At 37.3% G+C, this 23,553-nt stretch overlaps 1 protein-coding gene across 3 annotated transcripts in view; it reads left to right on the top strand.

Annotated features, from left to right (window-relative positions):
- The window catches only part of ABCC4 (ATP binding cassette subfamily C member 4 (PEL blood group)), a 286,479-nt gene that overhangs the window by 168,954 nt on the left and 93,972 nt on the right, over positions 1-23,553 (top strand). For all 3 annotated transcript variants that reach the window (XR_011164289.1, XM_069067341.1, XM_069067340.1), the window contains exon 20: positions 7,115-7,194. Coding sequence is in view for 2 of the 3 variants with exons in the window: in XM_069067341.1 (XP_068923442.1) it covers positions 7,115-7,194 (80 nt within the window). In the remaining variant the exon portion in view is untranslated. The remainder of the gene's footprint in view (positions 1-7,114; positions 7,195-23,553) is intronic.

The following is a 23,553-nucleotide window of genomic DNA, read 5'->3' as shown; positions in this document are numbered from 1 at the left end:
AATTACAAAAAAGGAAGAGAAGAATTCAGAAAAATAACCAAAATATTAACCAATTCTGATAACATATGCAATGTTCTACCGCCATGGGAAGAGAAGAAAGTATCTTTTCATAGCTCTTCTCTCAGACCTAACATGTTTTCTCATATTGTCTTTAATATCATTATAATTACACAGTATTTGCTTTTGATTTTTGTTGGTACTGATCTTAACATTTCATTGTTATAGAGTGTGACCCATGGGCTGCATTCTCTGGATTAAAATGTAATTAGGAAATATTTAACAAAATAAAGAAAAGTACATTAAAATAGGTTGATGTTGATAAGTATTTTTCTAAGTCAATATGCACCCACAGGATATTTATATATGGTTGAGTAGACCCTGAGTTTCCCTTTGAGTTTGACACCACCTTTGTAGAATATGTGGAGTTTTTTTCTACTCTTTCTTCACTCTCCATCAGTTCATGTAAATTTGAATTTTACAGCAACAGTAATATTCCATTACAGAAACATCTCATGGTTTGTTTAGTCATTCCCCAATTGTTGGGTCTTTATTTTGTCTTCTGTCTGGTGCTACAATAAGTCTGGTGTATATTAGGTTTCTAATTCTGTAGTTAAAGTCATTGCAGGTATAAACCTATCAACAGATCTTCAGATCAAATTATATGGGCATAATATTTCTTTTTAGCATAATTTCAATTTGTTTCTTAGAATATTAGGAATCATTCATAGATTGATCAAAAAAGAAAAGAGTATTAGGGCATCTATCTTTTTATAAAGTTTCCAGCTTCTCCAGTGTTGACTGATTCCATCTTTTGTCATATTTATCATTTGGCTAGGTATGTGGTGAAACCCCAGAGGAGTTTTGTCCTAAAAAGAAAGCCAAAGTCATCCATCTTCCTAATTTCCCTATTACTATTCATGCTTACTCACCTCAAATCCAATCTGTTGACAAATGTTACATACAGTTATCTCACATATATATTTTTTGCTCTCCAGTCCTCATCACCTGTCATTTTCATTACTGCAAATCTAATTGGTCTTCCTGTCTCAAGTCCCAAATCTTCCACCTGGCTTCTTTCAAGACTCCTTTCTCTCAGGCCTTTCTCAGTCCTCCCATCCACTCAAGCAGTTCCCTCTAGGGTTAATTTCCTTCTGCTCTGTGTGCATCTTCTTTTGTCATTGTTGTTCCTACCATTAGAATGTGAGCTTTTTGATGGTAAAAATCTTTTTTTTTGGCCTGATTTTTGTTGGTGCTTTTGTTGATACTGATCTTAACATTTATAACATTCATCTAACTCAATAAACACTTCTTGATTGATTGGTTGATTTGCATTTGTCTTATCAGTGATTTGGAGTAATCTTTGTTATGAGTTTTTAAAAGTTTAGGATTCTTTTGAGGGCTTTTAATTCATATCCTTTGATCATTAATCCACTGATGAGTCTGAAGAGGTCTTAATGTTAGTTCCATCAAACTCTTTTGCATTAACTCTTTGGAACTGAGGCACAGAGTGTTTGGTTAATGGCAGAGTAGGTTCATAGTGGAGATCAGCTTGCTCTCAATTCAGTGTTCTTTGTACTAAACAATATTTCTTCTCTTTTTAAGTAATGAGAAATATTTCATTGTCCTAATTTGATTATACTATTTGATGTCTCCTTTTTGTATACAATTTGCTAATAAGTAATAAATTACCTATGTCTTTTAATGTGCAGAGTTTTTTTTCTTGGGGAGAGAGAATGGGGCATGGGAGCAACTCAGCTAGCAGATATTTATCAGCAATGAAATTGCTGTTATCTTAGAGAAATCATACATGTTAATGACAAAACAGCAAGTTTTGAAACTTAAAAAAAAATTTAATAGTTGAATACCAGTACAACCAAGCAACATCATGTGAGAATTTAATGGCCTCAGAATTCTGGAGATGTAAAGACTTGTGGGAATGATCTTCTCTGACTTCTTTATTTTCAGAAAGGGAAACAGTGGGCCACAGAACTTAAGCAATTTGCCAAAGGTCACATAGCAAGTTCAGCACAGAATAAGGGCTAAAAGTCAGCTGTGCAGTCTAGCAATCTTATCACTATACATTTCAAGTCTTTTTTTTTTAGTAGGGCAATATCAATATAGATCTGTTTAATTAGAGCTTTTTCTGGTTAAAATGAATTTAAATTTTAGAGTTTAAACAGTTTTATTATTGTTTTTTGTCTTTACATTGTGATAATTTGAACACCCACCCTTCCCTGACCCCTCTCCTTGACCAAAAGAAAACATTTAACCTAATACAATGACCCCCATCTACCAAAAAATACAGCATTTTGTCTTAATAGGCCTTAACAAGGGAGATGTTTTATTGTTCTCTTCTCTGGGAAGGAACTTCATTTGTTTTGTTTTTCATTTATTTTTTTAATGATTTAAAATGACTTTTTAGATTATTCATTTTTTTACTTATTTCCTTCATGGTCCCTTTACTTTACTTGATAAATTTTCTTCATCATTCAGTACACATCAGAGCAGGCTATCTGCATCAGCTAGGCAAATATTTGTTATCCCTTTCACATTCTTTGTCCTTTTACACCTCCCCACCCCTCATTTATGTCATTTTTCTCACCTGGACAAACCTCACACTTTCGCCACCCAGTCACTTTTCCATCCGACATTGAAAATTCTCAAGTCTTACTTCCTCCAGGAAAGCTTTTCAGAGGGGAAAAAACACCAGAAACATATAATTCTTCCTGTTCCATTATCTGCTTCTACCTTCCAGGGATCTTGTCTATGCCTAATTAGAGTTATCACTATCCTAATTACTTTGAGTTTAAATGTACAGCAATAGGTAATTCTGTGTGTTTCTATATGCCATTTTATGTTCTGTCACTGGGGCTGTGTATGTACGTGTGGGTTGTGTATACTAACACACACTTTATGTATATATGTATTTTTTTCCTCTTCCATTATGTTCAGAAACAGCAATTCTCAGTAGTGTAGTACATAGACTGCAGGAAGTCACTGAGACCCATTTAAGAGGTCGACAAGGTCAAAACCTTTTTTGAAAAAAATTTTTTCATTTATTTTTTATTTTTCATAATATTTGCAGTAGGAAAAAGCTGAAGGATAAAAAAGATGGATTTTCACTTGAGGGCATATTTAGTGTTTTTAATCATCACATGATACATAGGGCAGAACTTTAGAATGGATATTGTATCTAAATAGCACAGACCATTAGACTACATTGAGCTGAGAATTCATATGATGAAAGTCATGTTTAAGGATGAGTAATCCACCATGCAGGTATAGGGATTCATTGTTAGAAAGAAGCCTTATAATAATCCAGGAGGCCACCTAGAAGGCTGTTGTAGTATAGATGATAACACTCTGTACTAGGGTGGTGCCAGGAGAAAAAAAGGATAAAGGAAATCAGAGAAGTTTAATAGGCAAACAAACAAATACAGCTTTTGCTATTTGACAAGACCTAGTGGATAAAGGAAAAATGTAAATTAAACATTTTTAGCCTAGGCGACTGAGAAGAATGATGATTCAAGTAAACAAGTTTGAAGGGTGAAACAAATTTTCAGGGAAGATGTTGTCCTTGTTTCCTAGAAATATACTGAGTTTTAGGCAACAGTAGAATTTCTATTATGAAAATGCTTAGTGAGTGGACAGGACTTTAGATAGAAATTGAAGTCATAGGGGCGGCCAGGTAGCACAGCAAGTAAGAGCACTGGCCCCAGTGTTGGGAGGACCTGGGGATCAAATCTGGGTTCAGATACTTAGTACCACACCTAGAAATAGCTGGCCCTGTCACCTTGAGCAAGTTACTTAACCCCAATTGCTTTAAAAAAAAATTGAAGTCATTTATTCAGTAGACACACATTAAGCACTGTCTATGTATAAGCCAGGAGTTCTGCCAAGAAAAGAGAGTAAGGATAGAAGTTGGGATGACAAACCCAGGCCCTGGCAGAGAGGAAGAGCCTAGCAAAGGCAACTGTGACTTCCTAGCTATTTTCATATATTCCTTCCTTATTACTACATATTAAAATGTGGAGGTCCCCATCAGTGTGTGCCCTCTGGCAAATTGGCTGTGTTACCTTTTTCAGTGTCAGAAGAATAACTCTGCCATACAAAATAGCCATGTCACTTGGGCACATTACTTAACCTCTCTCTGAGTTTTATCTTTCAAATGAGTTAGTTGGGCAAGATAATCTTTCATGTCTCCTCCAGCCTTAAAAAGCTATAAATCTGTTAGTAGCTTGTTTCCCAGTTATTTGTGAAGTCAGAATCATAGTATTGGAAGGAGTCTCAGAAACTCTTGCCCTAAGCTTAAATCATCTCTGTGCTATCTCTTGTCTCTCATGATGCAACCTCAGCCTGGCCAACTTAAGTAACTGGGAATTTACTAGCACATGAAAGAATCTGCACAATTTTCAGAAAGATCAATTTGTTAGAAATTCTGCTTTATATTGCACTAAGTTCAGTCTTCTTCCAACAATTCTCTCTCCCCCTACTGTCTTTCTTCCTTTTCCCTCCATTGCGTTCTGTTTAAAGCACTGGAGAAGTCTTGAGATACAATGGAAAGATGACTGGTTCAGGTATCAGAGAACCTGCCTGTTGCACACTAGCTGTGTAACTTTGGGCAAGTCACTTACCCCTCTGGCCTTTGGACCAAAATGTCTTTAGACCCCCTTCAGCTCTAAATCCATGGTCCTCCCATATCCTGAATGGGATCTCTCTGTTTTAAACCCTTCTGCAAGCATCCCCCTTACGATGGTGTCAGTTAGTCTAACAAAGCATTTCCAAAAATGAGAGTACTTATTTTTTTCATGGGTACTATTAGTACAAATAATTGGTGCCTCAGAGCTACACCCTCCCTCACACAAAGAGGCCAACAAGCCTAGTCTGGGATTGATTCTCATTGCATCAATTTTGCCTCCTAATCTGACAGAATGAGGCCAACTCCCCATTTTCCTCCAGGTGCCCAGAGATGCAAGCAGGATTGCAACCTAGAAATCAAATGCTGAACCCTAGACCCAGACCCTAATGGACAGGCTACTCAGTAACTGAACTGATGTGCAAGTCACCTCAGGGACCTTAGGGAGAGTGCTCCCTACCCTGGAAATCGAATAGTTCTTTTTTCCTACGGTTCTGAAAAGGATTCCCTCACCCCCCACCAACACGCACACAGACGCCTACCATTTTTATCATCCGTAACTGTCTTCTGGTAGTAGAGACAGTGTCTCTATCCAGATCACCAACATCACTTTGTCGCTTAACTTATACACTGATGGCTCAATTCAGATTAAGGAGTTCCAGCTATTAGAGCCTTTTTCTCCTACATGACATCCACTCTTTGTTTTCCCTTACCCTAACCTATATGCTTTCTCTCTTTCTTCCAACTCTCTCCCCTCCTTCCTCTCCTTTCTAAAAGGTATCATTTCCACTAAGTGTATTTTCTTGTCAACCACAGATATGTATCTCTACATCAGGGTAGATGGTTACATCATTAATAGGGAATTTTCCCACCAACTTACCACCTCTGCTCCTTGGTCAATAAAGCCTGAAGCAAACAAACTTGACTTCTAGAGAAAGGGGTTGGGGGAAAAAACAACTCTGTTCACAGCTTTGACCACTTAAATTTATTTTAGAATCTTTGGCAAACTTTGTTCTCAGAACTCATCAGAGCACAGACCCTTCATTTCATTCATCTGTATATATGAAAGCCAAACTTCCCTTAACATAACTTGAAGTAATTTAGTAGTCTAGTGAAAGTTCTTCCACAAAATGTGGGCGTTTCAGGTATATAGCCAAAGGCAGATTCTAGACTCAGAAGAGTGTTAGATGTAACCAGGAGTATCAAGGCATTTTTGTAGCATTTCAAAGACAGAAGGGACCTGATGTATCCTTTTATGCCTAAAGACAGTGAGACCCGGGGAGCTTCCAGTGACTTGCCCCACTTTGCCCAGATGGTTGTGTGTGATTAATGGTAGATAGAGGACAAAAGAAGTCAGGTTCCCAGTCTCTCCACCAGTGCTCAGTCATTGCTGAGTTGGAATTGGCTGCAGAAGCCTTCTCCAGGTATCCTTTCAAAGTTGCCACAACAAACCTGTTGCCCGGGGAGGCAGGGGAGAGGGGAAGAGGGAGAGAGAGGGACAGTCTTCCAGCAGCTACTGCAATCCGAGAAGCTTTCTGTAGCATCATGATTGCTGTGGCCTATTGACTATTCATCCAGTTTGGGCTAAGCAGGCCTTGTATCAGCTTCTATAAAGGAAGCTACACCTCCTTTAAAAAGCCTTTCGTTCAGAGGTTAGTTGCCCCAGAATTGTAGGGAAGGGGCCCCTTCTTGTGCTTCTTTTAAAGCCAAAAAGAGCTGTTAACCGTTGTGAAACATACATTAAAAGAAAGTCTAGTGAACTGAACAGACGGGTTACTTTCAGGTGTTCAGTGAATGAATACATTTATCTTTTTTGTCTGTATAGCTTAGTTTTTAATTCCAGAGTTAGGAAGAACAGATACTTATGAAAAAGCCCTTGTAGTCTGGCATCACTGAAGCATTTATGAGATCCCATTTTCTTAGGTTCTACTTGAATGAAAAAATCAGCGATAAGTAGTGATCCTAAATTATTAAGTAATTTCCGTGCCAGCATTTCTATTTTCCTTCGTCCCACCTTCGTTGATTTAAGAATAAGTTTTGTTTGTGTCAGTGAAAAATTAGTAAATAGGGGCTGGTAAACTAACATCATGGGAATGACAGCATATTACATTTCCCCAAATGTGAGGCACATGGACTTGGAAATAGAATAGTTAACTTTTAGAGAAAAACCATAACTATGTGTATAGAGGACCCTTCTTGCTGCCCCTCCCCCTTCCTCCATTTAGTATTTTAACAGTCACCTATTTTCTTTTTTTATTACAATTGCTGTTGAACAATACCCGGTATCCCATTTAGAATCATAACTATAAATCTACTTTTTTTCATCTTTACAGTTGGCATTAGATTATTGCATATGAATGCATAATATATTAAATGCATATGCATTTAAAGTATTGTTTTGATTTGTTTCTGAATCATTTCTCTTAAGGGCCTCTATCTAGGGAAATAAACAATTTCTCTCATATCCTGTTCTTATAGGAAGAATTTTAAATCGCTTCTCCAAAGACATCGGCCATCTGGACGACTTACTGCCACTGACATTTCTGGACTTCATACAGGTAATATGGTACTGACTTTGGATTCCTAAACAGAGACCAAATGAGTCGCTAATTCTGTAAATCCTGTTCATTAAAAGAAAATCATCTTACAGTATGTAGTTTTAGCTTGATAAAAGGCCTTGTTTGTAAGAGAAAGGTGTGGCTATAATTCCAAGTGTAAGTTAACATGAGTAATAACTGGCCCGTAGGCGTGGCCACACTATCACGTCAGGGTTTCAATTCATAACAGCTACATGTTTGGTAAGTTGCTCCTGATTTGCCTCTGGGGTATCTGGCATGGGTTTTGCTTTACTGTGAACACATTTCATAATACAGAAACAATCAACTCGCACGGAAAGATAGCCTAGATTAACTAAATTATGCATTGTATTACCACAAAGACCAAATATTTACTGCACCATTTTTGGATGAAAACAGGTGTGGTTCCTTACAAAGAAGAGATTAGTAATAATAAGATGAAAATAATACTGTGTTAACAGAAACAATAGAAAGTAGTTATTGCAGGTACCAAGCCTTGAATGGCCAAGTTTATTTGATCCAGTAATTGAGTACAGGATGAAAGCTACATCAGGAAATGTCTTTTTTGTTTTTCTAGGCAGTACTTTTCACACATTAATAGCTGAAATATCTTTAAGAAAACAAACAAACCCACAAAGAATTTTTCCTCTCTAAAACTTTTGTTTCATCTGTGAATTTGAGGCTTCAAAAATAATCTGTGGCCCATCCATCCAGTTTCTTGTACCTAAATTCTAATGTTTCCATGATAGCCTTTCTATTGTTTTATGCCATCTTCTTTTCAGTGATTCCAATCACCATATTTTTATCTGCATTTCCCAAGTATTTTTCATTGGAAATAAAATACCTCTATTAATAGTTTCAGAGATTCTAGTCTGTTTTAATTTAGTTAGCATCTATAAATGTTTGGTGAATATGAGCCTTTTCTCTTCTTCCAAAATGCTAATGGATCGTGCTGTATCTAGTAGTTAATGTCAAGACAAAGAAGTTGTACTTGGGCCCTGAAGTAAGGTTATCATTGTTCCATGTGATATTCTGACTTTTTTTTTCATTATATTCAAAAGTTGTTCCATAATATAATTTCTCTGGGGGATATTAGAAGCTGTTCTAGAATTATTGTTCAGAAAAGTATAAATCACTTATCATGTATTTTGGGGGACAAAACCTGTCTTGTGATTACATTGATGTAGAAAATTCCCAGATTGGAAACCACCTGAGCCAATTTAGGTTATAGCAACTCAATTGTAAATAATAATCCTAAAATTTTGCTTTGGGTACCCAGAGGTCAGATGTCTTGTCCGTGGACTTTGTGTGCCAAGAGGTTGATGGACTCAGTTCTTCTGACACCATTACTATCCCTCTATCCACTAGTGTGCCAAGAGGTTGATGGACTCAGTTCTTCTGACACCATTACTATCCCTCTATCCACTAGTTCACGCTTGATTTTTTTTCAGGAAAATTAGCTGAATCTAAATTGTTTGCCTGAAAACCATAGGCCTAGATTCCTGTTTGTCTTAGAGAAACATAGCAATAGATATCTGACTTGAAATAGTTATCGAGTTGAGTCCTTTCATCTGTTTACCAAAACTAAATAAATCCGGACTCTGCAGACTTTTAGAACACAAGCCTCTAATTGCTTTCTTCTGCAAGTGTTTTTTGTTGGATGTGGGTACTTATTTTACCCCTTAGAAGTAGAAGTCTCACACCAGACCCTTGGAAGCAGCTGTACTTTTCCACATAACACAGGTGAAAATGCAGTTTTCTTCAGTATTCATGATTCATTTGAATAAAAACAAAAGGGTCTGAGAGACATTCTCTGTGTTTGCAACTCTAAAATGGGGCAGCTGGTCACTTTTTAAAATAGGGCAATAATTGCCATATTTAACATTAGGCCTCCCCCTATAATCTTCCTCATAAAATATTCCAAAAAGAGTGAGGAAATAATGTACCTATTTTTGCTTCGGGCTATTAAATGAACTACAAAGAGCTAGGTCTTCTCTCATCTGTCAACTTAATCTTAGTTAAACTTATCATTGGCGAATATCACCAATGTCGATTTCTTGATCTCATATTTAATAGCAAGGGCCTATCACAGGCATTGTCTTTGAGAAAGCAGTTTTGTACTAAGGATAACTCAGTTATCAGTTATGATAAAGATCTTTTGTCACCTGTTTTGTTCGCAGGTGTCTTTAATAAGGCTTCCCATAATCCCTTCAGGAAGAAATATTTTCTCCTTTTTAAAACAGTATTAGCTAAATATAAAAGCTCTGATCCCTCCCATTGTTGTTGATTCTTTGAGGGACATTTCCCAACATTCATTGTTTAAATGGTTGTCAGGAGGAATCAAGTGAAACTTAATAAACAATGCAGCCACTGGTTCGTCTTACTTTGTGTGCAGAAGCTTTTCTTCAGAGGATTTGCATTCAATAAGTGGTCCTTTTACCATTATCCTGGGTTCTAGAAGCAATCATTTTGAAGTTTTCAGCTCTGCTACTATATTATCAAGTGAATTATTTTGTAGCCATAAAAATTATTTTCAAATAAAAGTTCACTTGATTCAAATTGTTAGTTGACTTAAGAAGAAATCTGACATGATCAGGAAGGCCTCAAAGCAGCAAATGGCATTCTAGAGACCTTAGTCAAATGAAATAATCCACCAGAAATCATAATTGCAACAGGCAGTTAGAGAATAAAAAACTAATTTTCAAAGTTAGGTATATTGTATTCAATTCACATTTCCCTGCCTTCAGCAAAATATCTCAAACCTGTTAGTCATGTCAGAAATGTCCTGGAAATCAGAATTATGTTAACTGACCTCAAGATGATGGGGTTCCTGGGGTCTAGGTCAAACCAACTTGTAAAACCAGTCTGTGAAGTTGTAACTGAAATTTGTCCTTTCCCACCCTTGAGCTCTGCCCCTTCTCCCTATCCCACACTCCACCTAGGCAACACCCTGTGACCCCTTTTGTTCTTACTTAATCTCTTCATTTCTTTTCAGGCCTGGCCCACACCCTCCTTTGTCCTTGCCTTTTGTCTCCTTCGACCTGGCCCAAATCTTATCTAAACTATCTATTCACATGCTCCTCTTGGTCAGCTCTGACCTTTGTCTATGCACTGAGGTCCCTCCCATCTGGTCAGCCCTGACCATGGCAGCCCTACCCTTTAAAGGTAAAAGCATGTACCCCTCTCACTTGCAGGTCCCCTAAAGGACTCTTGCCTGCTTCTCATAGAAGCAGTAACAATAAACTTCTACAACTCCCACTCCAATTAAGCCTGAGACCTTGAATTCTTTCCAGACTATATTGCAGGTTTTCTGGTCTTAGATAAGATCATAATTCCTGCTGAACCTATTGGGATCCCGTCCCCCATCAAAGAGAGTGCTACCTTATTTGGTGCTGCTGACTAAGTTGCATATCAGTATATAAGGCAAGGTCAAAATGGCAACCCTACCTCTCTCCACTTGGGGTTGCTCCTTCTGTTTTTAGCATTTGGTTTTGTTAAAGGCAAGTTGGGCTCACATTACCTTAATCCTGGGGGTTATGGAATGATGGCGTCCAGAAGTAAAGAACGGTGGCAAGAACCTGGTTGTGGAGTAAGAGTAGCTGTGTTTGTCTCCTTCCCATAACACCTTTGTGACGTTGGACAAATCACTTACCTTCCCTGATTCTCAGATTCCTCATCTCTATAAAAAGGTATTAGACTTTATAGCCTCTGAGAGCCTTTCCTGCTCAAAATCTATGATCTTATCCAATAACTAAAAGAAAAAAGCAAGTTGCTTGTTACTTACAACACTTTCACAATCACATAGAAAGTAGAAATAGCTAGGTTATTCATTTATCTTGTCTATCTCCATCAGGCATCCAAGGGCCAATAATATCCATTCTGATGTGGGAAGTAGAGATTTTTTCATAGCTAGCTCTTAATAACACCTTCTGTTTAAATCTGGAGGCCCTTTGTTGTTCTATCCTAATCAGATTCTTTAAGGAGGTATGAATCTCTAGCTGCTTTTGTCCAGATAAGTACACCCAAGGTGGAGCTCTCCAAACTGATGAATAAAGATCATGAAACAATGAGAGGTAGAAGTAGAGGTATGAATTTCCTTGATTAGAACAAGTTGGACATGTGGTTGCTTTTTAGGGGACTTGAATGTTATTAATTTATTTTAAAGCCACATTATGACCTTGTATGGAATTTCTAGGGGTTCATAAGGGCAAATAGGAACAAACACTCTTAATTCTAAACTAACTTTATAAACTGACATTATTTACTCTCATAAAAGGGATTGGCACAAATTTTAGAATAAAACTGTTATGATAATTTTTTTTTACTGATTATAAATAATGGATAGTATTCTGTTTTTTATATACCTCAGTATCTCAGGGATTCCTAACTTTCTTGGTGTGCTTAATGCCGTTACCAGTACAAAGCTCTAGCAAACCAATTTAATCCTCCCATTCCTCAGTTTCCCTGTTTATAAAATGAGGGTGGACTAGATTGTTCCTTCTCTGAAGATCATAGATCTATAGCTAAAAGAGACTTCTGAAGCCTTATTTTATAGATATGTAAACTAAGGCCAAGGAAGTTGTGATTTGACCCATGTTGAATTCTTCCCAAGTATCAGAGGTCAGATTTGAACTCAGAGTTCAGCTGATGTCTTTTTCAATTTGACAGATCTTTTAACTTGTGGTCCCCAATAGCATATTAGTAGACAATTTCATGAGTTGTTCTAACTGAGATATTTCATCACCTGGTGAGCAACCTTTTGGTAACAAGCCTTTCCAAACATAGGTAGGCTGGTCTTTGGATGACAGTCTTTGTCACAGGGCCCATCTTCAAAGGCTTGCCAGTTTCATGAGCCCTGCCAATGCCTGCATTCCATCAGAGCCTTGGAGAACCCAGGGTACCAGGATAGAATTGTAGGAGAATTCATGTTTATAGGAATTGAAAATTCCCCTTTATCATGAATTACTGACGTTGAAGTGAATGGCAAATAAAACTATTGCAAATATGTAATTTTATACAATGATCTAAGACAATTCTAAAAGACTCATGACGGAAAATGCTATCCATATCCAGAGAAGGAACTATGGAGTCTTATTGCAGATCAAAGCATACTATTTTCACTTTTTTCTTCCTTGTGGTTTTTCCCTTTTGTTTTGATTCATCTTTCACAACATGACTAATGTGGAAATATGTTTAATATGATAATTGTACAAGTATAGCCTGTATCAGATTGCTTGCCGTTTTGAGGAAGGGGGAGGGAGAAAGAAAAAATTTTGAAACTCAAAATCTTATAAAACTGAATGTTGAAAACTAAAATAAATTTTTTTAAAAAGTAATTTTAAAGCCAGCACAGATGTTTGATTGCTTCATCCTAATGAGTTGATGACAGAGTGTTTTTTGGTTTGGTCTGGTATTTACAAATTGTTAACAAATTTTGAATGAAGAGATCTTAGATTTCAGGTTAAGATCCAAAGAGTATTTGGATCTAAGCTGTCATCATCATCATCATCATCATCACACAGAAGTGTTTATTTTGCTCCCACTTGAGCCTGGGACTATGCCCAGGGCTGAACAAAAGAAGCCAGAGAGACAATTTCTTTTCTTTCTGTTTTACCAAGTGGTTTGACCAGGAGTTAGGCAACAAGTATTTAGTTAGTGCCACTGTGCTAAGTGCTAGTGTCAGAAAATTTCTGTACTAATAATATTTTCTCCTTGAAAAGGTTAAATATAAAATTATATATGTGTATATATACATACACATATATTTAATATATACACATACTATATCTATCTATCTATCTATCTATCTATCTATCTATCTATCTTTCTATCTATATCTATCTACATATAATATGGCCCAAAAAAATGTTCAGGACAAGAAGCAGCTTAATTTCCTTTTTGTACTCCTTTATCCTGAGAGCACTTGAAATCTCCAGTCACCACTTATCATCCTATAGGTTCTTTCAATATACCTCAGCCCCCCAAAAGTGACTAGATTATTTTGGGAAACACTGCTATAGAAGATGGGTGGCTAAAATAACAAGACCAAATGGCTGTGGCGTATTTCTGTAAGAAATCAGAAAAAAAAAAAAAAAGGGGCAGCCAGGTGGCTCAGTGAGTAAGAGCACCAGCTCCAGTGTCGGGATGACCTGGGATTGAATCTGGGCTCAGATACTCAGCACCATACCCAGAAATAACTGGCTGTGTAACCTTAAGCAAGTTACTTGACCCCAATTGCTTAAAAAAAAAAAAAGAAATCAGAAAAAAAAAGTCTCATTATTCCTCTGCTCAGTGACTCTGAGATAATGAGTCTGTTACTAATGGCAGAGCACAGATTAATATATACAGAATTTCCTGACTAGATGCAGCTTATTGAAGTAACTTTGACCTAGAGATGAAGATTTTTCCCTCTTTTTTTTTTTTGGAGGGGGAAGGTAGGGCAATTCGGGTTAAGTGACTTGCCCAAGGTCACACGGCTAGTTTTTTGTGTTAAGTGTCTGAAGCCAGATTTGAACTCATGTCTTCCTGACTCCAGGGCCGGTGCTCTATTTACTGTGCCACCAACCCCCCCCCCCCCCGATTTTTCCTCTTTTTCATTGTTCAGGATCGATTATCTACACTAAACTGGAATTTATAGTTTTTAAAAACTGGAAAGCTTAATGCTTTCTTCCACTACAGTGAGAATGAGAAAATTTGTTGTTCTATTATGTCTTTGAAATATCTAAGTGTGTCTGTGCTCAAAGAGTATGTGTATACAGACATACACACATAGAGAATAAAAAATACTAGATTTGATTCCAGAGGACCTGAATCTAAATCCTACTACCTCTAAGACCTTGGGAAAGTCATTGAACTCCTGGATCTCAGTTTTCTAATTCAAGAAAAATAAAAAAGAGGAGGTTGCATTAGCCTATCTCTAAGGGCCATTCTGCCTCTAAATATTATGATACTGTGATCTAGTGTACAGATAACCACAAAGCTGACAGTGTAATTTACAGACCAAAGAAAAAGTCAGAAGGATATGTGTTTCTTGGCTTTTGGTGAACACCTCAGGCGCTTTACACTTATCAGAGAAGTTAGCCAATGGCTAGCAGTATATATCCACATTTCATGTTATTGTTCAAACATGTATTTTGTTATTGTTTTCTTAAATTAACACAGTTTTGGAAATTAATAGTATTTTTCATAAATTAGGTGATCAACCAGTCTAGGAAATAGCTATTCATAGGTAAAAAAATTTTATTGATAGAATTATTACCATGACAATTGGAGGAAAATTAATAAAACAATTACATATAATAAAAATATAAACAATTACAATCTACTGTTCACCTTAACTAAAAAAAGGAGATAGTCAACTAGAAACCACTTGAATCTTGGAACAGGAATTTGGTCCTAGGAACAGGACATCTTTGAGCGCAGGAAAAGCAGAAAAAGGTTGCAGAGAGTTTATAAAATTCACATTAATATCTGAAATACTTTTAGCAATCAATAATTAAATCAGTAAACATTTATTAAGAACCCGATATGTGCCAGATACTGTGCTAAGCACTAAGGATACAAAAAGAGACAAAAGATAGTCCCTCCCCTCAAGGAGTTTACAATCTGACAGACCAGACTGGAACAGTAGTAGAAATTCTCATAAGAATCATTTCTCCTTTATTTCTTTCCAATCAGGTAACAGGAAAATGATGTATGTGTTTTTCCAACTGAGCTTGGAGCACAAGTCTTATACCCTTTGTATAAGATGTGATGATACCTACATCTTTCCCACTTAGTGTTCAGTAGATGTTGTTGACTTATGCAAAGGGACAAAGCCATTTTTTTTTTTTTGTGACTTGTTTTAGGTTGGATTGGTTTAGACCTATGATTTCATCCTTGGTAAGGAAACAGACCCATAGAAACTGTTTCTAGCTATGCAAATCAGCTACTGATTGATGATTTGTATATAGTCTTAGGGAATTGCTTGGAGCATGGTGAGGTTAAGTATCTGGCCCTGGGGTAGAGGCAGGAATTGAACCCACATCTCTCTGAATCCAGAAAGGCTGCTTTTTCATATGCAATCCCACACTTCAGTCTAAAAGCTCTAATCAAAACTCTAATAATATCTGACCACAACAGTACCCTCATTGCTTCCCAATTAATCTCCACTCATCTCTTACTGACTTTTTCACAGCCCCCGAAGCAGGTGTTTCGAATTATATCGTTTCCACTCAGTTCCCCAATTCTACCCTGTTCCTCCCTCATTTTCTGCCAATGATTTTGCCTTTGAGACTATTTAGAGCCCCTAATCCCCTTCTGGTACTTTTCCAGTCCTTGAGTTCTGGAGGAATGCTCCCAGCATAAAACCAACGCCTTCACATGGTTCCTCATTCTGATCCCCTACCGTTTCCTCTGCATTCTTACTCCATCCATCATCTCTTCTCATGTATCATACTCATTTTACAGAGGAGTGAGACATAGATTAATAGACGAACCTGGGTCTCATGGCCAGTGTATATCAGACTGGACTTGTACTCATTTCTTCCCATTCTTTATTCACGCTACACATTTTTTTTCTACCTCAATTCACTCACTCTTGAACCACTGGTAATGTGGCATCTGTCCACAGATTTCAATTCCTCTTAATAATTTATTTGTTATGGGGTGGCCAAATGGTGCAGTGAATAGAGCATCGGCCCTGGAGTCAGGAGGACCTGGGTTCAAGTCCGGCCTCAGACACTTAACACACAAAAAAACTAGCCATGTGACCTTGGGCAAGTCATGTAACCCCAATTGCAAAAAAAATTGCAAAAAGAGCAAAAAAAATTAACTTATTTGTTCAAGGCCACTAATGATCTTGATGCCAAATTCCATGGCCTCTTTAAAAACATCTTATTCATCTTCTTGTCCAAAATGACTAATATGGAAATGTTTTACATGATTGCACATGTGTAATTTATATCTGATTGCTTACTGTTTCAGGGAGGGGGGAGGGGAAAGGAGGAAAGGAAAAATAAATTTAATTTGGAGCTCAAAACTTTAGAAAAAATAAATGTTAAATTTTTTTAATATATAATCAAGGGCAAAATTATGTGTGTGTGTGTGTGTGTGTATGTATGTGTGTGTGTAGATAGATACATTCTCATCTTCTCTGTAGCATCTGATACTAGGAACCTCTTCCTTTGTCTGATACCCTCTTTCCCCCTTTGGAACTGTGCGATATTGAACTTCTACTCAATATTCTCCCAGCTTGACTGGTGATCATCTTTCTGCCCTTTAATTATGATTTTTCCTCTAGGTCCCCTTCTCTCTATATGCATTCTCCTTTCAAGATGTCATCTACTCCCTGGCTTCAATTATTATCACTATGCAAATCACCATGCCTAACTTTGCTCCAGGGCTCCCTGCCCTGAATTTCTAACTTCTTAGTTATATGTTTCTGTCCCATATGTCTAAACTGAATTCATTCATTGTGTCCAGATTTGGGAGGAGCCTTTTTAGGAAGGCCATTCTTTAATATGTCCAGAAGAAAGTGACCAGGATGGCGGCAAGACCTAAAACCATACCAGAAAAGGTTTGGCTTAACCAGAAGAGTTAGTGGAGATAATAAATTTGTGAAGGACTATCATTAGAATGAGAAATTTGATTTATTCTTAATAAACCCAGAGAGTAGAGCTTGAAACAGGGACTGGAAGATAGCTTTTGACTCAGCATTGTTAGGAAGAAAATTTGCAGGAAGTTCTTCCTTATGTAACAATTTGAGTTGCTTATTATTGACATGAGCTACCTTGTGGGCAAGTGTCTTATCACTGCAAGTAGTCAAATAAAGAATGGCTCAGATGAAAGAATAATTAATTGTAAAGCTCTTAGTATAGTGTCTGGCACATAATAAGCACTATGTAAATGCTTGTTAGCAGTCATCATCATTATTATTAATCACCATTATTCTGGTATGTTATAGAGGAGTTATACTTATGGGGTAGACAGTTTGACTTCATGACCTAAGTTTCCTTCTCCCCCTGAGGTTTTATCATTCTGTGAATGAGGTCTGATAATTGCTACTACTCCTACTTTTATGCCTACTCTTACTGAATCTCCTACTACAATAATAGTGTGCCTATTTACTTTTTAAGCCTGTTCCTCTTTTTTGTTAAATAAATTATCACAAAATTTAACATTTTGAAATTCAAAGAAGTTAATACTCTCTTCCTTTCCCCAATTCCCCAAAATGTATCTCATTGTCATTTCTTTTTTTTTTAATCTCTTACTTTTTTTTTTCCTTAAGCACTATGGAGTATAGATTAACCTACATATGAACCACATATATCAGCTGGTACTTTTGTTCTATTGTTAAATGTGAATGTGTTTACCTATTTCAATACCAAAATACATTTTGTTCCCTGACCTAAAGACTTTAATTCTGAACAGAATCAATAAGGGACACATCAAGATACATGATTATAAAGTAATCAGATTTTGCTTCATAGGCAAATTAACAGTGATACCCTTTAAATCTAGGGCATTATGTGCACATTCTCACACTAAAGATAAATCATAGATTTGTTTTGAAATGTGAATTTTGAGCATGTAACTTTCCCCCAAATCTCATAATCTGAAGAATTAATCCATTTGAGTAGTAGTGAGCAGATTTAGGGGACTTTTTTCACTCCACTGGTGGTTTTTTGAGATTGGAAGCATAAGATGAGTCATCAGTCTTATATGGAAACCAAAAGCAAAGGTATACTTGAGCTTCATTAAAAGATGCATGGTGTCCAAGGCTATTTGTGTTGATGACATCACCATCCTTCCAGCAACCCAGATTTGCAACATTTCTTACTTAATCCCTTGTATCTAATCAATTACTGAATCTGGTTAATTTATTCTACTTTCACAAGAATCCTCACATCTGACCCTTTCTTTCCACTCAAATGGCTATTGCCTTAATTCAGAAGTTCGTTAACTTTATAATGGATTATTGCAATAGCCTCCAAATTGGTCTCCCTGACTCTAGTCTCTGCCCACTCTAGTCAGTCTTCCACAAAGCTGACTAAGTGATATTCCTAATGCATCAGGCTGTACAAATCACTCCCTCGCACAACTGGTTTATTTTTCTTGAGTATAAATCTCAGTAGACCTAGGTATCTAAGTAAATGTCACAGAATTATAAAATCTGTAGTAGAACAGACCTTGAAGATTTCTGTGTGTATATTTTTGAGCTATTGATTTTATAGCTATACAAAATAATACTTAGATGGAGCATAGTGTAATTTATACTCTGCTATAAAATATTTGAATAGAATTGAAGCAGAGCTGTGCAAAAATCATCAGCCTCACCCTCTCCTCCAGAGGCACTGAAGTCCAATGGTGTGACATAAGGATTAAAGGAGATAATATTTCTAAAGTGCTTATTAGCACAGTGCTGGGCCCATGGTGCTATATAAATATTATTGTTATTATTATTACTGCAAACACATTGCAGTTTGCATTGGTTCATGAACTTTCCACAGCAGGAATTCCTTGTGCAAATAAAATCACAGGTCTATACGCTCTCCCTTCCCTCCCCCCCCACCCTGAACTATATGCTATGTGTAAATTATGGAGTGAACAACAAATTTCTTGAATTTGTGTTTAAAATTGGAAGCTCAACTTTACGTTAGAATTTTATGAAATACATATGTTAATGCTCTATGCATTCTTTGTAGATTTCACGCCAAACAAGTTCTTAGAAGATAGAGAGGTACAACAACATAAAATCCATAGAGTCAGTCTGGCATGGTGATAGAGAGCTGGCTTTGAATCTAGGAAGACCTGAGTTCATATTGTGTCTGACAGAGAATAACCTATTGAACCTGGGCGTACCAATAACCCCTCAATGTTCCACATATTTCTCTAAGACCAAGAGTTACGGATGAGGTTCTGACTTTAATTGGTAGAGAAATCCTTTATGCTAATGAAATCACAGAGCCAGACTCTATTTCAATGTACAACAATTTTAATTTCCCCTAAATTTTATACAAATTGCCTTTAAGTGACAAATGTCCCAAGTTTTTATAGCTAAATTTTTTCTAGGATTTCTCCCTATATTTTGCAAATTTTACCTTTATTATCTCATCTAATTCCCACAATAACTTTATAACATATTCTGCTGGTTTTATCCCATTTTACAGATGAAGAAATGCAGGTTCCCAGAGATATGAAATTATCAGAGGTAGAATTTGAACCCAGATTTACATTGAAACTAAAACCAGAACTCTTTCTACTATATTGTACTCTTTTCTTTGAACAAATGTTTATTTAACAAATTTAATTATTTTGTAACATGACTTAAACAGATTTTTTAAAGATTGAGGCTTTTTTTTTAAAGAGTTACCATAGTCATATTTTTAAAACTGCCAGCAATTCCCAGTGCTTTGGTCCCTAAAATTACATTTTACATTTCTCAACCACATTCTAAGCTGGCCAAATTTGACTATGAATGACAATTAGTGGCAGCTTGAAATGAACATGTATACTCTGATTTAGCACATAATCGTCTACTCAGTGAGTTGAGCAAATCTCATCCAAAGTAGTTACTTTTAATTTAGCACTATAAAAATCACTCTTTTCTTTTACATCACTTGGATTTTCCTAAAACATAAAACATGTAACATATTTTAGAAAAAGACGTGTTCAATCCTTTTTAAAGAATTGAGAAAACATCTGTAGATGCAATAGTGTATTTTGAATGCAAAATAAAATCTCATTATTTAAGTTACAAGTACAGAGAATGATGAATTGGAGTAAGGAAGGACTAACTTCTCACATGACTAGCTAAGTAACCTCGGGACACTTCACCTCAGATTTAGGCAGTTCTCTAGGGCTTACACACTGTTGCTATTGAAATTAAGGTAAACTGAAGCACAAGGTTCCAAGCAAGCTCAAGGTAAGGTGAAGCTTGTTGTTGTTCAGTTGTTCAGTCATGTCTGACTCTTTTTCACCCCAAATGGTGCTTTCTTGGCAAAGATACAGGAGTGTTTTGCCATTTCCTTTGCCAGTGCATTAGGCAAACAGAGGTTAAAAATTCATGTAAAAGGTGACTCTGAACAAACTTTGGAGCTACAGAACCCACAAAATGACACAGAGAAGCTAACCTCTTGCTTAGGACAGCCTGGCAGGCTGGCAGGAAGTGGCCAGCACAGAGCTCTGGGAGCTGAGCCCAGCACCATGGGAGCCCAAGGTCTTAGCTTCAGGGTAGCCTGATCAGCCACGGACTAAAGGGACTTCAGATCACCAGCAGATGTGGCGGTTTCCAGAATTATCAACACATAGATGCCAAGGACAAAGTGAGATGGCAGTGCAGTGTGGACTTCAGTTTCCAGTAGTTTGAGAGTGTGGTTGGCCTTTGCCCTCAGGGAGAGAAGCTTCTGAGGTGCCACAGCCATGCAGCTGCCACCACGTGGAAGCTTCAGCTCATGGATTGCAGATTGTAGGGGAACCCAGCAACAAGTCTGAGGGGTAATTGCTCTTGCTTTAACTTGCTTGGAACTGGATGGCAGCCTAGGGTGGAGGTCCTGGGGTGTGTGAACAGCTTGCCAGAGTGTGTTGAGGCTTCAGAGAGAACACCCAACTAACAGCTCCAGCAGCTGAGAAAACCCCAGCATTTGGGATAAAGCTTCCTTGTCTGGTAGCAGAGTCCTACTGTGGCAAAAAGCTCAAAAGTCAAGCAATTGAGAGGCTGTAGCAGCAAGCACCCCAAGCGTCCCCAGGGTTTGCTGCCAATACAGTTTCTTGGATCTGCTTTGTGAAAGGAAAGCAACTCAAAATGGGTTAACAAGCTTACTTTAATCAGTCAAACATGTATCATTTACCTAGTTCAGGGGAAAGAGGTCAGCAGCCCGAACTTCAGAATATACAGACAGAATTATCAAGACAGAAACAGATCAAGTACACAGATTTCCAAACTGTCCAACCATTACATCCATACCAAACAACATCTGGGTTTCAAAGCCAGGGGGCTCTGGACAACAGCTTCCCAGAATTTCATCTGATCAAATCACAGAACACTTCTCAAAGTGAGCCCCAGAACAAAGCCTCACATCAGGGCTTATATAGCCTTCTCCTGGCTCAGAGAATGTAACAACCTTTAGGACCCACTAGCCAATCAAAAAGTATCTACTGAAAAACAAGCCTCCCACCCCAGGCTCCAGGTGCACTCTAGCCTAGGGGCAGGGAAGATCTTTAAATTTACCTTCCCATTACAGTGGCAACATGAGCAAATGAGGGAAGCATACAAAGCATAGCAACCCAACTTTACACTCCTATTTTGGGGACGAAAAGGATCAAAGTATGGAACAGGAGGAAGACAGCAAAGTCAGAACTCCTGCACCAAAAGCTTCCAAGAAAAATACAAGCTAGTTACAGGCTATAGAGGACCTTAAAAAGGATTTTGAAAACCAAGTAAGAGAAGTGAAAGAAAAATTGGGACGAGAAATAAAAATGCTGAAAGAAAATTATGAAATGAGAGTCAACAACCTGATTGAAGAAAATAACACCTTAAAAAATAGACTATCTCAAATGGCAAAAGAGGCCCAAAAAGCCAATGAGGAGAAGAATGCCTTAAAAAGCTGAATTTGCCAGAAAGAAAAAGAATCTGAAAAGCTCACTGAAGAGAATCATTCCTTCAGAATTAGACTGAAGCAAATGGAAGCTAGTGACTTTATTAGAAATCAAGATACTATTAAACAGATCCAAACAAATGAAAAAATAGAAGTCAATGTGAAATATCTCATTGGAAAAACCATTGACCTGGAAAATAAATCCAGGAGAGATAATTTAAAAATTATTGGACTACCTGAAAGCCACGATCCAAAAAAGAACCTAGAAATCATTCTTCAAGAAATTCTCAAGGAAAATTGCCCTGATGTTTTAGAACCAGAGGGCAAAATAGAGACTGAAAAAATCCACTTATCACTTTCTGAAAAAGATCCCAAAAAGAAAACTCCTAGGAATATTATAGCCAAGTTCCAGAGTTCCCAGATCAAGGAGAAAATATTACAAGCAGCCAGGAAGAAACAATTTGAATATTGTGGAAACACAATCAGAATAACCCAGGATCTGGCAGCTTCTACACTGAGGGATCAAAGGGCTTGGAATATGATATTCTGGAGGTCAAAGGAGCTGGGATTAAAACCAAGAATCACCTACCCAGAAAAACTGAGTACCATGTTTCAAGGGAAAATATGGTCATTCAATGGAAAAGAGGACTTTCAAGTATTCTTTTTTTTAAAGCAATTGGGGTTAAGTAACTTGCTCAAGGTTACACAGCCAGTTATTTCTGGGTGTGGTGCTAAGTATCTGAGCCCAGATTCGATCCCAGGTCATCCCAACTCTGGGGCTGGTGCTCTTACTCGCTGTGCCACCTGGACGCCCCTCTTTCAAGCATTCTTGATGAGAAAATAAGAGTTGAATAGAAAATTTGACATTCATATACAAGAAGCTAGAGAAGCATGAGAAGGTAAACAGGGAAAAGAAATCATAAGGAACTTATCAAAATGAACTATTTACATTCCTACATGGAAAAAACAATAATTGTAACTTATGAAACTCTTCTCAGTATGAGAATAGTTGAAGGGAATAGAAATGTGTGTGTATATATATAATATACATACATATATGTCTATATATGAGGGTATGTGGGTATATGAATACATATGTGAGTGTGTGTATATATGGGTACAGGTATACATAGATAGAGAGCACAGGAACAATTTAATAGGATGGGATGATACTTAAGAGGTGAAATTAAGAGGTGAGAGAGGAATATAATGACAGGAGATGGGGAGAGACAGAATGGGGTAAATTATCATATAGAAGAGGCAAGGGAAAATGGTTACAATGGAGGGGAAGAACAGGAAGGCAAAAGGGAATGGGTCTACCTTATTCTCATTGAATTTGCCTTAGGGAGGGAATGACATACACACTAAATAGGGTATCTTACCCTATAGGAGAGTAGGGGCAAGGGGGATGGGAGGGGGAAGAGGGGGAATGATGGAATGGAGGGTAGGCTGGGGGGGGGAGGAAAGTTGGAAGCACCCATTTCTGAAAAGGGACAGGATCAAAATAGAAAATAGAACAAGTTGGGGGTAAAATGGGATGGAGGGAAATATAGTCAGTCTTTCACAATATATCCATTATGGAAATGTTTTGCATGGCTACACATGTACAGCCTATGTTGAATTGCTTGTCTTCCCCATAAGGATGGGTGACAAGGGAGGTAGGAAAGGAATCTGGAATTCAAAGGCTTAAAATCAAATGTTCAAAAAAATTATTATTTTCATTATTAGTTTTTACATGTAACTGGGAAATAAGATATACAGGCAC

This window comes from Petaurus breviceps, unplaced genomic scaffold (assembly GCF_028583685.1).
Source record: "Petaurus breviceps papuanus isolate PSGF00001 unplaced genomic scaffold, PetGlider_PUasm1.0 90743, whole genome shotgun sequence".
Taxonomy (NCBI): Eukaryota; Metazoa; Chordata; class Mammalia; order Diprotodontia; family Petauridae; genus Petaurus; species Petaurus breviceps.
This window is presented reverse-complemented; position numbering and strand designations above follow the sequence as displayed.